At 37.5% G+C, this 15,703-nt stretch overlaps 1 protein-coding gene across 15 annotated transcripts in view; it reads right to left on the bottom strand.

Annotated features, from left to right (window-relative positions):
- LOC121655986 (hemicentin-1-like) overlaps positions 1-15,703 on the bottom strand; it is a 176,290-nt gene that overhangs the window by 107,635 nt on the left and 52,952 nt on the right. For 2 of the 15 annotated variants that reach the window (XM_042011001.1, XM_042010992.1), the window contains exons 1-2: positions 980-1,029; positions 496-807 (exon numbers count right to left, since the gene is read on the bottom strand). The exons of 7 other annotated variants lie outside the window; for them this stretch is intronic. In XM_042011001.1, the coding sequence (XP_041866935.1) occupies positions 496-807; positions 980-1,025 (358 nt within the window). In that variant the 5' untranslated portion in view covers positions 1,026-1,029. Of the gene's footprint in view, positions 1-495; positions 839-979; positions 1,030-5,063; positions 5,070-5,591; positions 5,602-6,566; positions 6,871-6,959; positions 7,016-15,703 lie in introns of those variants that run through there. 6 more of the 15 variants (XM_042011098.1, XM_042011124.1, XM_042010983.1 and 3 more) reach the window with 5 other exon arrangements.

Below are 15,703 nucleotides of genomic sequence, written 5' to 3'. Positions count from 1 at the left end.
CAGATTTTTAAAATCAGTGATGACTTTTTTACTGGTGATTAGATTTGTTTGGTATGAATATATAACACATTTTTTTCTGTCTCAGGGGATGAAAAAGGTTAAGTTAATCCCACAAAACTATTTTTAGTCTCTATTGTTGACTGTTATATTTCATTGTATGTAATAAACTAATAATATATATGAATAAAATTATAATGTAGAAAAGTATAAACATTGTAAACTATTGTAACCAAATATGAAACAGGGTTAAACTTTTCTTCAGAACATGAAATAAACATTTATCACAGAAAGAAAAAAAATTACAACTGAAAAATGTTTAAATAAATTTAATAATAATAATAATCTCTAAAAGAAACATGTTTTTGATGCTCCATCAGTGGTTGTTACACAGTAATACACACACCGACTTTATTCATGTTCACATTCTTGTGCCTGACTGCATCTTGCTGGTTAATGAGTTTTTGTACAGGATGTGGATGTTTTGCATCACTGTGGCTTGGTAACGTGCACAGTAATAAACAGCTGTGTCTTCAGGCTGAAGATTCTGTCCTGTTATTGTCATTGTTCCTGCAGACGTGTCTCTGCTGCCACTAAATTTGTTTTTTAGGGCATTATTTTGGTAGAAGCCTCCACCACCCCACACATGTAAAATCCAGTCCATAGGTTTTCCTTCTCGCTGTCTGATCCAAGCTGTTCCATAGCTGCTATCAGTCAAAGAATAACCAGAAACTCGACAGGTGATGGACAAAGACTGTCCAGGCTGCACAACCTTTGATTCTGGCTGGATGAGATCAATACTGTACACACCTGTAGAAACACAAAGTAACATCATCTCCATCATTCATCAGAATATTCACTGTTGCTGATGTGATTATTAGTGTGAATCCACTGAAATCTCCTCACTTAAAGAAAGTTTAGATTAACTAAATAATAATGTGGTCTCTTGCTTAAAGCTGCTAGTTTTAGTTAAAGTCTTTACCTGCCCAGCAGACGGTCAGAAGCAGTATCACAGTTCTACTGTCCATCTTGTTAAACTGCTGCATGTGTCCACTGATCTCTGTCTGTTCAGTTAAATAAAGGTTCAGGTTTTGCATAAACTCCTCCTCACAGGAAGGAGACACCTGGACTCCAGAAAACTGGTAAAACTGAGGATTTATTGTCAATCCTTCATATTTGTTATGTGTGAAAATTTTAAAGATAACTATTATTAACTAAGATGCTGGAAATAATAAACACGTTTTATTTAGCTTAGTGAAATGTAATAAGGTCCGTTTCACAAAAAAAAAAAAAAAAAAAAAAAAACTAAAGAAAACATGCAATAATGAAGAACTGCATTTATGTATATAAAAACAAAAAAAAAACTTTTACACTCATTAGACAACTCATGCGGTCTTATCCACACCTTCTGCTCTTGGTTGTTCTATGATCATGCTGTCTGTAAAATGACATTTTTAAACTTATAAAACCTTTAGTGACAGGCTTTGAACACACCTTAAAAATAAACTGTATAACTGCTCTAACACGTTCTGTCCACATCAGCATGATACTGTTGATTGTTCGGTATATTCTGAGGAAATTCAGCCGTTTTTAGTTTACAGACTGATCCTCTGCAGAAACAGCTGCTCTCTGCTGTTTTCCCTTGAGACAGTAAACCTCAGACTAAGAGTAGAAATTACTGCTGCATTGATGATTTTCTAGTCTTGTTGACCCCTCAGATTGCTTTACAATAAAAGTCATATTAATTTATACAAATATACATTTAAAAGAGATCCGTATTACATAGACTCAAAACAGTGAAATCTATTGGGCCTATCAGGATCTGGATAATTTGTACTATGAAGCTGGTTATCAACTCAGTAACTCAACCCAGGGTTTCCAATTACGATTAGTGCGTGCTGACATAAAAGGGGTGGTGTTTGGAAGTTCTGACCTATTGCAAACATGGACAAACCCTGCAGAGCAGTGTATTTTACCATGGAGGAGCAGACAATTATTCTTCAAAAATATAAAGAATTTGAAAATATAATTTAGGCTAAAAGCAAAACTGTTGCTGCAGCAAAAGCCAGGAAGAAATGCTGGCAGAAAATTGCTGACACCACCAAAAAGGTTTGTCAGATTATCCAATATTAATTAATGAGACAATATAAACTGACAGCACTCAGATCACTGTATTACAGCACAAACATTTCTGGGAATGCTTTATTTACATCATATTTGGCAGTTCTTTAAAGGATCCTCTCCCAAATAGTTTCTCAATTCTATACTGTATGTCCCAGCATGTTATTTAAAGCACATTCAATCAAGAACATGGTTTCTCCTTGTATAACTTTTCCCCTGAAGTTTAACTGACATGACAGTCTTTTATTTGAACCTGTCCTGTCCAGCATTATAGCAGCAGAATGATAGTCTGGCTGCTGTGTTGTGCCGAACAAATTTGCTCTGCCAAGGGAGGCTTATGGGTACAAGGCTGAATACACAAATTATTTTTGGTTTTCCAGTTCACAAGGATAGTTTGACATGACATTCTTACCAGTTTGTTTTTGAGGTCAGGAATATTTCTGAGCCGCTCCTCCAGGTTTTCAATACACTGGCGATCAGCTAATGGCAGCAGATTGGGTTCAACACCTATCTCTTCTTCATCCACAGATTTCAAGCCTTGCGCAGTTTTAATATAATTTTCATCTGTTCCATCATCATCTTTTGGTTTGTGAGAATATTTCTCAGGAGTGCTAGGAAGAAAAAAGGTTTTGTGGATGAGGAAATAAACAACATGTCTCATAAAAATGTGTTAAGTGACCAGCAGATCACGGCCTATGAATAAAATAAAATACTCGCATGTAAGAAGACTTGATACGAGAAGCGGGATACCAGATCTGGCCCAGATCTTTCTGCTACCTGGGTAAAGACTCTTTCTCTCTTAAGCGCTCCTTTCACTATCCATGCACCAACGTCAACGGGAGCTTCTAAAAATGGGCAGGCCATTTTTCATGAGATCTGATTGGTCAGGAGGTGGCACTTTTATACTCGCTGCTCTCTTATCCAGAACATAACCTGCTCTGGAGCAGGTTAGTTGTTCAGCGTCCGTTGCTGCGGTGATACAGCTTGGTAAGTAGTGAACCAGCATTGTAGTACAGAAAACCCAGAGTTAACCCTGAAGTTACCCCGATAAGAGAAAATCCAGCTTTGTAGTACAGGCCTCTGGTCTTTGAATTGTTTGTTGTCTTGATTGTTGGTGATAGAAATGGTTTTGCTGAGCTGGCAGCTGAGATTCTGGACTTTCTATGGATACCACACATGTTTATAGTTACATTTACAGACCTGACGCTTTACCCCGCTGAAATGAGATGTTAACCCCTTAACCTCCGGTGGCGGAGGCTGCAGGTGCAGATGTGTTAAGCTAAACAGGAAGGCTAAGAATGAAAGGTTAGAGAAATAATAGGCCAAAAATCTGGAAAATGAAGCACTAAAGGAGCATGGATGGAAGTTATTGTGCATATTGTGAATATTTCTCTCTCCTCACCATCTAGAAGCTGTGAGATTCTAATCCTGCTTTCTGTCTGTTCACCTGATGCTGATATTCATCACATATAGTTCCTTCTGTGTTTAGAAGGAAGCAGTTTCACAGCTTTAAATTCATCCTGCTGACTTTTTGCCTTTTAGTTAGTAAATCCTGTTTGAAGAGAAAACTGCTGCTAAACCTGTTTATGTGTTTAGTTCAGCGTCTGCAGCCTTTCCAATCCAAAGAGTCATTTTTCCCTCAGCCATCTAATTAAAACTCTGTTAGAGCTGCAATTGTTATGAGACGTTTCAAAAAGGCAACTTTATATATATATATATATTTTTTAATGAAGAGCCACCATAAGATATTTGTTATTTTTGAAGAACCACATTTCTAATTCTATTTTTAGGTTTTAAAATCAAGAAAAATATAAAACCTTTAAAAAAGGAAGTAGACAGACTTTCTTATAAGGGATGTAGATATTTGTGGAAAATTATGTAAAGTTAAAAAAAGAAAAAAAAAAAAAGAAAAAAGTCCCTGGTTTTCAACCTAATGACAGGAAATATAGACTTAAAAAAATATTTTAGCCACGTATTTAGAGGCATTGTGGAAGGAGCAGGCATTGATGGGGAGGAGCACTGGCTAAACTCTGGTGTCCAAGCTTCTCAGCCTGTCTCTAAGGAAGAGCCAAAACTCCACAGAGAGGAAATATTTTTTGGCTGCTTGTAACTGTGGCCTCAGTGTTTTGTTCACTAACCAAAGCTTATGAGCAAAGGTGAAGGTAGCAAGATAGATTCGCCAGTACATCAACCCTGCCTCCTTTAGCTCAGCTACTTTTTCACCATGACAGACCAATGCAGAGCTCACATCTTTGCAAATGCCACACCAATCCTCCTGTCTATCTCAAACTTCTTCCCATTTGACACTTGTGAACAAGACCTCAAGATACTCAAACTTCTCTTCTTGGGGCAATATCTAATTCCTAACCTGAAGAGAGGACTCCACCCTTTTCCAGCTAAGGGTCTCAGAACTTCACATTCTGCTGTAAAACCATTCTGGTGCAAGTGGCAACCTCCGTTAATAAAATGTGAAGCCTGTGTGGAAATGCAAAAAATTGCAGTTCACCCCTCATCTGCTAGGGGCTGGCTCCAAAACAGAGCAAATCCCAATAGACTCCCATGTTAAAAAGACCAACTTCACAGCCGAAATAAACATGTTTAAAGCCTGGTACAAAAATCCATTTCAGGAAAAAGGTCAAGTTTACGTTCATGACAACTGTGAGGGGGTTGACATCCGTGTGGATGTTAATTTAATCTTGAAATTTGGCATATTTAGGGGCGTGTTCTTTTGATTGACATGTATCCAATATCCGCAGCAAGAAGGGAGAGTGCAGCACAAACGCGATTTTTAGCCAGCTAACAGCATGCCATAGCTTTAGCCTGGCTACATCTGTTAGCTGGTTAGTTACTGTTACCTTAGCTTGATTAGCTCTTAGCTATAGGCAGCTCGGAGTTTGATGGGCGTCAGTCATCTACCCCACACCTTCACACTGCCCCTCTCAGCTCCGCCCCTTTGATTACTTTTGGATTTTCCTGGGAATGACGACATGTGTGACGGTGCCAAGATGGCGACGGTGGGAACTGCCCAATGAGCTTTAATTTAGCTCTTCAGAAAGCTATGGGCAGTGTCGGGAGTAACGCATTACAGTAACGATATTACTTTTTTGGGTAACGAAGTGAGGTAGTGCGTTACACTTAAAATATTAGTAACGAAAACCTTTACTGGAATACAGTTTTTTTTGTTTTTTTTTGCATTACTCAAGCCATGTTTGTCTGTGTAAAGTTCTGATCTGTATTAAGTGATACATGCATGCTGCTGCCTGTGTGTGTGCTTGCCTGGGCACGTTGCCATAGAGATCGATTTGTGTGACATAGCTGATTGTGCGCCAACCAAGAAAAAATAAAAAATGAAGCTGGAGAGTCGGAGACAGGGGCTTTTGGTCAGATCCTGCTCCCCAGCTGACCCACCTAAACAAGCTAAGCTTTTTTCAACATTTCCTGGTAGTATAGTAACTAATTACTTTTATAGAGTAGCTACCCCAACACTGCCTACGGGTGACGTCACAGAGGCTCCGTTTTATATACAGTCTATGCTCTGGTGTTATCCTGTGTAAGAGTGAGACACCTTTTCCAGAAGCCAGTCTGACCCAGACCATAGCATAGCTGCTGAATGAGAATCCAGAGGCTCTACAGGTCAGTCTGTGGGATTCTCCTGGTCTTTTAACCAGTGATTTAGATTATGTCAAAGTCTGACCATCCACACATTGACTTATTAAATGACTTTTTATGTCACAAAGAAAACTGTGTCAATGTGACATCTGAAAATTCTTCACCTGCCCAGCAGAGAAGGAAGAGCAGCAGTCCTGTCCTGCAGTCCATCATGTTAAATTGTGTCTTTTCTCTTTCGTCCTCTCTGCAGTGTTTAACAGAGGTAGGTAGGAATCTCGGTTTTGCATTGACTCCTCCTTACAGGAAGGAGACATCTGGATTGACATTTTTAGCACCATTTTACCTTTTTTTTATTAATTTATTAATTTAAAGATCAAATCCAAATCATCCTTTAAGTACAAACCCTCTAACAGCTAAAACAAACAGAAACCACCCTGCTAACACTTGAAAAAAAACAAATCAATGAATTATTTCACATTTTTTCACAAAATGTTTTCTGTCCAATCAAAGGAATTATTTCTGTGTGCAGGCTAAACTGCTTGTTTATTTTACTGTAATTCCTATGTTGAGATCTTCCTTCTTAGGATGTTACTATGAACAAGTACCTACAGAACGAAATGCATTACTGTGGTTCGTAAACATTTTTAATTTTTAAAAATATTATCAATCATGCATAATTTTATGAAATTGAAAAAAATGCATCATAGCTTTAGAATAATATCTTTTTCTGACAAGATTTCTCTCTGCAACAGGTTTTGTAGGGAGAAGTACATGCTAAGCAAACTGATTATAACTCCAGGATTTTGTACAGCTGCTTAACCAGCTTCAGTCACTGTGCTTCTCGAGCACAATAATAAACAGCAGAGTCTTCAGTCTTCAGACTGTTCATCTGCAGATACACCTGCTGTTTGCTGTTGTCTCTGGAGACGGAAAACCGGCCTTGGACTGACTGAGAGTAGTATGTGCTGCCACCGCCATTACTGATATAAGCAACCCACTCCAGGCCTTTTCCAGGAGCCTGTCTGACCCAGTTCATATCATAGCCACTGAATTGGAATCCAGAGCCTGTACAACTCATTTGGTGGGATTCTCCAGGTCCTTTTACAACTGGTTCAGACTGTGTCAGAGTCTGACCATCAACACCTGCCAAACAGAAAAGGAAATTTGTTTAACTGATTATTTTGGTTGGTTGGGTAAATAAAAATTTGCCAGAATGAATCCAACATCTTCACCTGTCCAGCAGATAGTTAACAGCAACAGCCCTGTTCTATAATCCATCATGTTAACCTGAGTGTCCACTGTTCTGTCATCATCACTGCAGTCAGATATGTAGAGGTGGAAGATTTGAGTTTTGCATTGACTCCTCCCCACAGGACAGATGGTAGAGAAAAAAACACTGAATTGGTTTCCAGTTCTCACCATTTGATAATGATTAAATATTTAGAGAATATAAGCCATTCTTCTAAAAGTTCTACTTTTGTTTTTGTGTTACATTAAGTAATTCATACAATCTATCATATTTTGCTATGTTTATATGAGCTGAAATCATATATCAACAATTTCTAAATTGGTGTAGTGGAAATATGCGTCATTCTTTTTGTTTGTTTGATTTATTCATTTATTATATTATAAGGCAACAAAGTTATAAAGTTACATATTAATTTATGTTGCAAGTTACACACAACTTTCTTTATGAACCAGTCTTGTAACCATTGGTGGTCTCAGAGCTCCTCCTGTGGTGGCTTCATGTTAAAGTTTTCAGGCTCTGAGAGGTTTTGTTCAGCTCTGCTGATGGTTTGTGTTACTGTGGCTCTCGCACAGTAATACACAGCTGTGTCTTCAGGCTGCATATTCTGTCCATTCAGAGTCACTGTGTTACTGGAAGAGTCTGCACTGATACTGAACTTGTTCTTTAGTTAATCTTTGTAGGTTTAAGTGCATCCTCTGCATCCATTACCAATCCACTCCATTGTTTTCCCTGCCTGCTGTCTGAACCAAGCTGTTCAGTAGTATAATGGAAAATTTACACAATAACCTTTATATTCTGTAGACTGCACTTTGCATTGTTAAAGCTTGGCTTATGTTTTACTCAGGGAGGAGAATGACTGTGTACCCAGATAAGGATTTAGTGAGCTCCCCTTACCCCTTTTCTTTTCTTCCTTGTACCAGGCCATGAGGGGTTTACTACAATGACCTTCGACCTCGATGTTATCAGCTCATGCTCTGGCTATATTAATCAAGCACACATGTACCTCCCCAGACTCGTGCAGCCAAAGCTTCTTTGACTGTGTGATTCTCATTGTCTGTACAGCTCTTAATTAAATATTTTGTTTGATTCTCACTCAGTGTGTGATCTTTGATAAATAAATTCCACTACAGAAGTGACCCCAAACTTTTGAACGGTAGTGTATATATATATATTTAATATTTCATATAAATTGATCTATATATTTGGTTTCTAAAAGTTTATCACATCTGGGAAGAAAATTTGAAATGGATTCTGCATTAAAATAATATGCACAGACCAGATTTCTGTTTATTATTAATTTTAATAAACAGGTTTTTTATGTAACTCATTTTCATTGTTATTTGTCTGCTTGCTGTTTATTGTTGGTATTGATGTTTCTCAGGCCCAGTTTTTATGAATGAAAACAAACAATGAAATCCAATACACACACACACACACACACACACACACACACACACAGTTAACATCAGCTTCTATCACTGAACTGCATCCAGTCTGATCCTGGAAACTTCATGGACTCTGATCACTAAAATATTCAATACAGCACAAAGTTCACTACATGCACTCTGATCACCTTCATATCAAACACACTCATCACCTCATGGCAGCAGGTGGACCACATGAAGATGTGAAATAAAATTATTTGCCATCTTGTTTCATTTTTTAAGGGTGAGTTTTTTATGAGTGCAGTGCCAATAAAAATAACACTATTTATAGTGATTTTTTTCATTCTCTATATTGAATAAATAATACAATATCCAGTATGTTTATTCATGAGGAAAAATATTTCATTTATTAAAATAAATATTATACTTTCAATATTAATTACCACTGTCAAATAAATATATAAACAGAAAATAAATAAAAAAAATCTTCACCTCAATATAATTTCATTCTCTCATTAAGGATTAAAAACCAAATAAGACATTATACCATCAACACAAATAACATTATTATTTTCTGAATTAGTTTATCTAATATTTAAACTTTTTTGCTTTTATTAGTTATTCTTATGTCAGACAGAAAAAATATTAAATTAAATTCAAAGTGCTATCACCCTTTGTTTTATGTTGTAGGTCAAAATTTTGTTTATGGTATAAAAATAAATTTACTAAAATGTTAATTGTCAAATGTCAATATACATATAAATATATACACTTGAAGTCCCTTTTAACTTCTTTCTTAAATATTTTCTAAAAACAATTCAGAAAAAAAACATGTTTTATTCAACATGTCTTAATTAAACATGTGACTTATTTTATAAATTTACTCTCAGTGAAACATGTTTTATAACTCGTTTACAGCTTTTATGTAAGATTTAATACTGAATCATTTCCAGGAACCTCATAGATGTCACAGAAATACTGAAGAGGTCAAAAAGTTAATACTTGTTTCATCATTAATGTTTGCAAAAATGTGGTCTAAGTTTAATTGTTCACTGAGATTTAAACATGTTTTTAGAACTTATTGATATTTTTCTTCTGTACCAAAGGCTGTATAAAATATCTATTAATGATGAAAAAACTAACACGTGAAGCCTGAAGCAGCAGAAAGTGACTTTAAACACATTTAACTCCTATTATAACACAACCGGGAAGAAAATAAATGTTTATTCTTACCTGTTACATAAACTATTGTCCCAGAACCAAAGAGGTCGTAGTCACAATGAAAGAGACTCGTACAAAAACCTGTCTCCTGTTGAATGTGTCAACGGAGGTGAATGAGTCCAAATAATCTGTCGCTGCAGCTAAATGTGAAGCCAGATCCTATACAGGACAAATTCAAACTGTCCAGGCTTTTCTACACTAGAAGAAATGGACTTTATTCTCTGACCTGTTCTATTTGATCAAATAACATAGAGGAGGGAATGCAGAAGAAAAACACACATTCATTTAGAAAGTGGATCTGTGAGAGCAAAGAAGTGGTGGAGCTCACACTGCAGACACAAGTATAAGCATGAGTGTGTTCATCATCATCTTGATGTGACCTCTGATCCTCCACACAAAGTATCAGACCAGCCAGCAGGACAGAAATACAGAAAGATGCTGCAGAAGATCATCAGGGAGAGTTGGTGTTTGTGTTTTAAGAGGAAGCATTGTATATGAGATAACATGGAGATAGGAAATATACAGAATGTGGTTTGTTTTAATTATATAAATATGTATATATTACTATATGATTATAAACAAAGTTTTGATCGATTTATTTCGCACACATAAAAAATTAACAAACCACTAAGTATGCAAATAAAAAGAAAGAAAGAAAGAAAGAAGGAAAGAAAGAAAGAACTTTTTGTTAGAAAAGGAATGGGAGAAAGTATACTTATTAAATCCCACCATCTTTCTTTCTTGAATATGAACTAATCTTTTACTGCAGCATCTCAAGCAGTCATATTTGGCTTTTTATCTCTACAGACAAAATTATCCTAAGAAAAATAGTTTTACAAACAAATTTTGAAGCAATCAAAACGTCGTCTATGAGCAACAAAATGAATTTTGTTTTGATGATTTACAGTCATCATACATTATGTCTTCATTTAAATGTGGTTCACATTTTTACTTGTATAGATAATTTAACTTTTCTACAATTAAACTAATAGCAATTGTGGTTGGAGGGACCACAGCCCCTCACCAGGGAGACCAAGAGGCATCCTACCCAGATGGCTCCATCTGGTTCCTCTTGATGCAGAGAGCAGTGGCTGAACTCTGGATGACCAAGTTTCTCATCCTTTCTCTAAGTGAAAGAAACCTGCAGAAGAAATTTGTTTTAGCTGCTTGTAACAGTGATCTCAGTCTTTCAGTGACTCCCCAAAGTTAATGTTAAAAAGTGAGCCGAGGCAGCTTCTGACACAAGTTAGTGTAGCAGAAGAAGGTGGTGTGAAGGATTACGCTGATCTTCTACAGCTTGGGGACCAGCTCGGATTAGATCTGGTCCATACTGCACATTTTGGTATCGATCCAATATACTGAGTAAATCCAGTACAAGTATCACTGATAGCAATACTGATTCTTTTTGTTTGAAATTTCACAAACATTTAATGACTTTGTTTTTACTGATCCTGATTATGATCAAACACAGTACAAATATTTTGTTTAAAAAAACGTCTTTTACTAACAAACTGTATGGCAGAACCATTTCTTCTTTGTAAACAATAAAAAATAACAATAACGGCTGTACCTCAGAAGAAAGAGCAGTCGTCCACCAACCAAAAAGTTAGTCAATCCCAGGCTTCCCCTGACTCCATGCCGAAGTGTCCTTGAGCAAGACCCTCAAACTCTTTATTGTTTGTAAACAATTTAAAATAACAACATCAACAAAGTAACACAATAATAAAATAACTCTGTTATTCCCTTTTATTAGACAAAATTGTTTGAGAAAAATAAAATCAATATTGCAAATTAGCTAAACAAAAGCAAAACCTACTATTGGTTGGCTCTTATTCACATTCTTCGGCTTTTTGCCACCAAAGCCCTCCGAAAGAAAACTATCACTCATCACATTGGTATGGAACGATACTGATACGAGACTATATGCATTTTATCAATATTTGGATCGATATATATTAGCTCTGGTGTAAGTGAGCGTTTATATTTTGGAGAGTTTGTAAGCCACATAATGGACTAAAGTAACAGGTGAGATCAACTGAAGATGTACAACTTGACGGTCACGTGAAAAGTTGGCACCTTAGCAAAATAATGAGCAAAAACACTGTAGTTCTGGCACCACAGCTTGTCTTTGATGGATCAGAAGATAAGTATGACCTTTGGGAGATGAGAGCCCTAACAGAAGCAGGTGAAACAATGAGTGATGGACCGATTTGACTGAAAATAGAGACTTGACTAAATTAAGGTAGTGTTACAAACAATGTGGAGCCAGAAAGGCTGATAAACAAGGAAGCAACCAAGATCATTTATTCAAGGAAAAACACAGAAAGAAGACCTCCAGACAACATGAAGATGAAAGGCACCATGGAAAATGCAGGAGCCACATGCAACATTGTGAATGACATTGGGAAATTTGAAAGCTTCGACAACTTATTCCAGGCTGAAACCCACTCCATAGAGTTGGTAGATGGGGCCAAGTGCAGCGAAATAGCACAAGGAAGAGGCACAGAGATGATCTAATTACTAGACAGTGCTGGACATCAACACAGAGCAGAGCTGCACTCTACAAGCCACGATATCCACACATCTTCTCAGTGGTAAGAGCAGCTAATGAAGGAGCAACAACTACCTTCAAATGAGGGCACAGCATCATGGTGACCAAAGACAGTGGCAGGTTAGATTTTCAGGAAAGTGAAAACTCGAACTAATTACCAACTGTTGTAGTGAGTATTGATGATTAGTAAGTGTCAAACCTGGCATGGATTTCATAGTTACAATAAACCAAAATATCATACCAGGTCTGACATACTTACAAGGTGATGTAAAAGGTATGGAGATAAAAGGGGGTTCAGGAAGGCCAGATCAGCTCTGTGAAGTTTGCACACAAAAAAAAAAATCACAGAAAGCTGAAACAGAGACCCAGATGCAAAAGCCAAGAAGCCCTTAGATGTAGTCCACACTGATTTAACAGACCCTATGTCAACACTAGACATGGATGGACACATATGCAAAGTCCTTTACTGATGATTATTCAGGCACTGTATTTGTGGATATTCTAAAGACAAAAAGTGACCCAGTGCTAGCTACCGAAAGATTCCTAGCTGATGTTGTACCTTATGGAGAAGTTAGGTGTATTCATTCATATAATGGTAGAGAATATACCAGCAAAGATTTCCAAAGATTGCTACAGATTAGTGTTACGACCCCTAAGGCGTCCAGGGGAAAAAGAAGTGGCAACACAAATGTTCAGAGTCAAACTTGCACGATAAAATAAAATTTATTTACAATAAGTGAACAAAATAACCAAGGGATCATCCATATCATAACATCCATGACCTGGAGCTAAGAAACCAAAAGAAACCAAAATAAAGGGAATGTGCAGTGTAAAATATCCAGACTCCGAACAACAAACAATAAACCAACTTAAAGCGTCCTGTGACAGGAGAAAAGCAATGCCCAAAACTGGCTGCTTTTAAACATGAAGCAAGTACAACAAAGGTAAGCAACGAACCCATAGGTCACGAAAAAGGAGCAACTTACTCCACCACAAAACAGACACAAGACCCATTAACAAACTCCTGACACAAATCCAAAACCCTCTTGTGGCACACAGAGCTGTAATCACGCTCAAACCAACACCACAATGGCACACTGTGCACTGATCTGACACAGCTGCCCAGAACGAAGGTGATCAGAAGCATTTAAGGTACAGGAACATCCCGGATTGACTGGCCACAGGGAAGACGGAGTCGTCGCTGACCAGTCCCGCAGAAGAAGCAAAAGGGAAGTCAGAGTAGATGGCAGCCAATCCTGGAGATGAAGGGCTATTCCCAGGCACGAGGACAGCAGTGAACCACTTGCAAGCACTTGCACATCTCTATTTACATATATACATGGCCGGTAACCAAGCTGACAGGCCTAAGGCCGTCACAATTAGCCTCAGGCATTGAGGCGGCTTTAGCTCAAGAGGAAAAACAGTCATCCACCAACCAGAAAGATGGTGACTCGATTCCAGGTTTTCCCTGTCTCCATGCTGAAGTGTCCTTGAGCAACATACTGGGTATGAATGCGTGTGTGTATGGGTGAATGTGAAATGTAATGCAAGGCACTTTAAATTGTGAACATGACTGGAAAGCGCTATATAAATACAGCCCATTTACCTTTTACAGTCTAAGACATCTGCACCCTATTCACCTCACCAGAACGGCACAGGACAGAGAGTTTATCAAACACTGTAATATGATGCCTGTTGACAGAGAACAACTTATGTAATTATGTAAGAAACTGGTGCTACAGCAGACGCAGAAAGAAAATACCAAGAAAACAACAAAATTGCCCAAATTGCAGAAATTTTGTTTAGCATGTAGAGAAAGCTTGACTGCAAATATGAGCAAGGTCTTTTCATTGATTGTAACAAGAACAGCTCAGCTCTTCTGGTGTGTTACTGAAAGTGCGTTACTATTGTAAGATGTGATTAATTTTGGTTTTGGGTGAACATAAGTTTCATATTTGTTCAGAAAATACTGCTGAAGAGGAAGCAGAATGATACGGTTGAAACTTGAGAACACACTGAGTGTTTAAGTAGTTTCCATGTTCTGTTGTGACTGAGTACAAGCTAAGAATAAAGCTGCATCATGTTCAAGCCAGAAGATGTCCATGAAAAAGTTATGGACCCAAAATTCAGTTTCAGGTGATAAAAAGGTTGAAAACGCATAGCGTTACATTATATTCTTGCACGCTGATGCTGTCTTCATCTGATTGGGGACATAGGGGGCGAAATAACCATATAGCCTTACTGATGATGAGTGACTGATGAAGATTAAAACGTCATGGCAGACATGGGTAAGTGTGCGCAGCCACACACACATGCACACAGTCCACAGAAATGACCGGGAGCTGCATGCAGTAACGGCGCATCTAGAGAAAACAAAGGATGAGTTTTAATCTGGAACCACACACGTCACTTTTAAATTGTGAGCTATTTAATTGTTGTTTCTGAACCAACTCAATAATTTGTAAAATTTCTACACCGTTAAAGAAAATCAATATAGGAAAACACTCTTTTTTAGGGTTTTTTTTAGTTTCCATGTGTCACATATCACTGCTGAGATGATCTGCTGTAACTGTCATGTTACACAGAAAGTAGAGTTTAAAATCTACTTTTCCTATCCCCTACATGTTTATAGTACACGTACACCTAAATCCACTTATATTTTTTCCCTATTGACTTTAATATTAATGTATTAAATTTATCTAAATAAAAAAAAATCATGTATGTACGTCATTATTTGTTCCACAATGCCACCTTGGAGGTTGCACCCAAGGAAAAACTATTTTAACTAAAGAAAGGTACTCAGGTTTGTAAACTTTAGGTAACAAGACACGGGATTCAACTTATTAAATAAAATGTAATTTTACAAATAGAACAAATGAATTAAGACCAAACAGAACTAAAAACAAGATTGGTGGTGCTGGTAGGATTACCAGGGTGGAGGCTGGTAGTTCAGGAAGAAGAGGCATCCCAGTAACACCACTTCACACATGCTACACACATACAAAGGCTAGGACCCAGAGGGATACCGCCACCAGCAAAGCTCAGCCATCACCACCTCAAAAATAATTAAATAAAGTTGTATAAAAAACAAAATAAAATGGCCTTTTTTAATAAATTCCTTTAAAAAAGATTTGAAATACAACAGGTTAAACAAAAGCTAAAATCTCACACACACTAAAAAGTGGTTAAAAGAATTTCCAGCTGCACACAAACAAGACCACCACTGGACAACAACAGCCCATAAAACCAGAATAAAAGAAAGAACTTAAAAAGCAAAAGTGGATCCAAAGTAAAAGCTAGGCCAAAGCAAAGCAGCAGCAGAATTTCTTTAAAGGCCTTAGCTCAGGTTTTTTTAGTCAACGTAGGTCCAGGTAGCAGGAGTTAGCTGCTCTGGAGAGCTGCTAAAGATGCAGAAGTCCAGGCCTGGAGGACCAGCAGGCAACACTTGTGAGATCCAAGGAGAGTCAAACATCTCAAGCCTATCCAGCTAACCTGCTCCAGCAGGGATATACAAGTCTCCCAGGGAGGGCTTGTTCCAAAACAAGGTGCAGCAGTGTGAGGAGACATCAA

Source organism: Melanotaenia boesemani, chromosome 2, assembly GCF_017639745.1.
Source record: "Melanotaenia boesemani isolate fMelBoe1 chromosome 2, fMelBoe1.pri, whole genome shotgun sequence".
Lineage (NCBI taxonomy): Eukaryota > Metazoa > Chordata > Actinopteri > Atheriniformes > Melanotaeniidae > Melanotaenia > Melanotaenia boesemani.
Note: the sequence above shows the minus strand (reverse complement) of the source record. Positions and strands in the feature narration are given on the sequence as shown.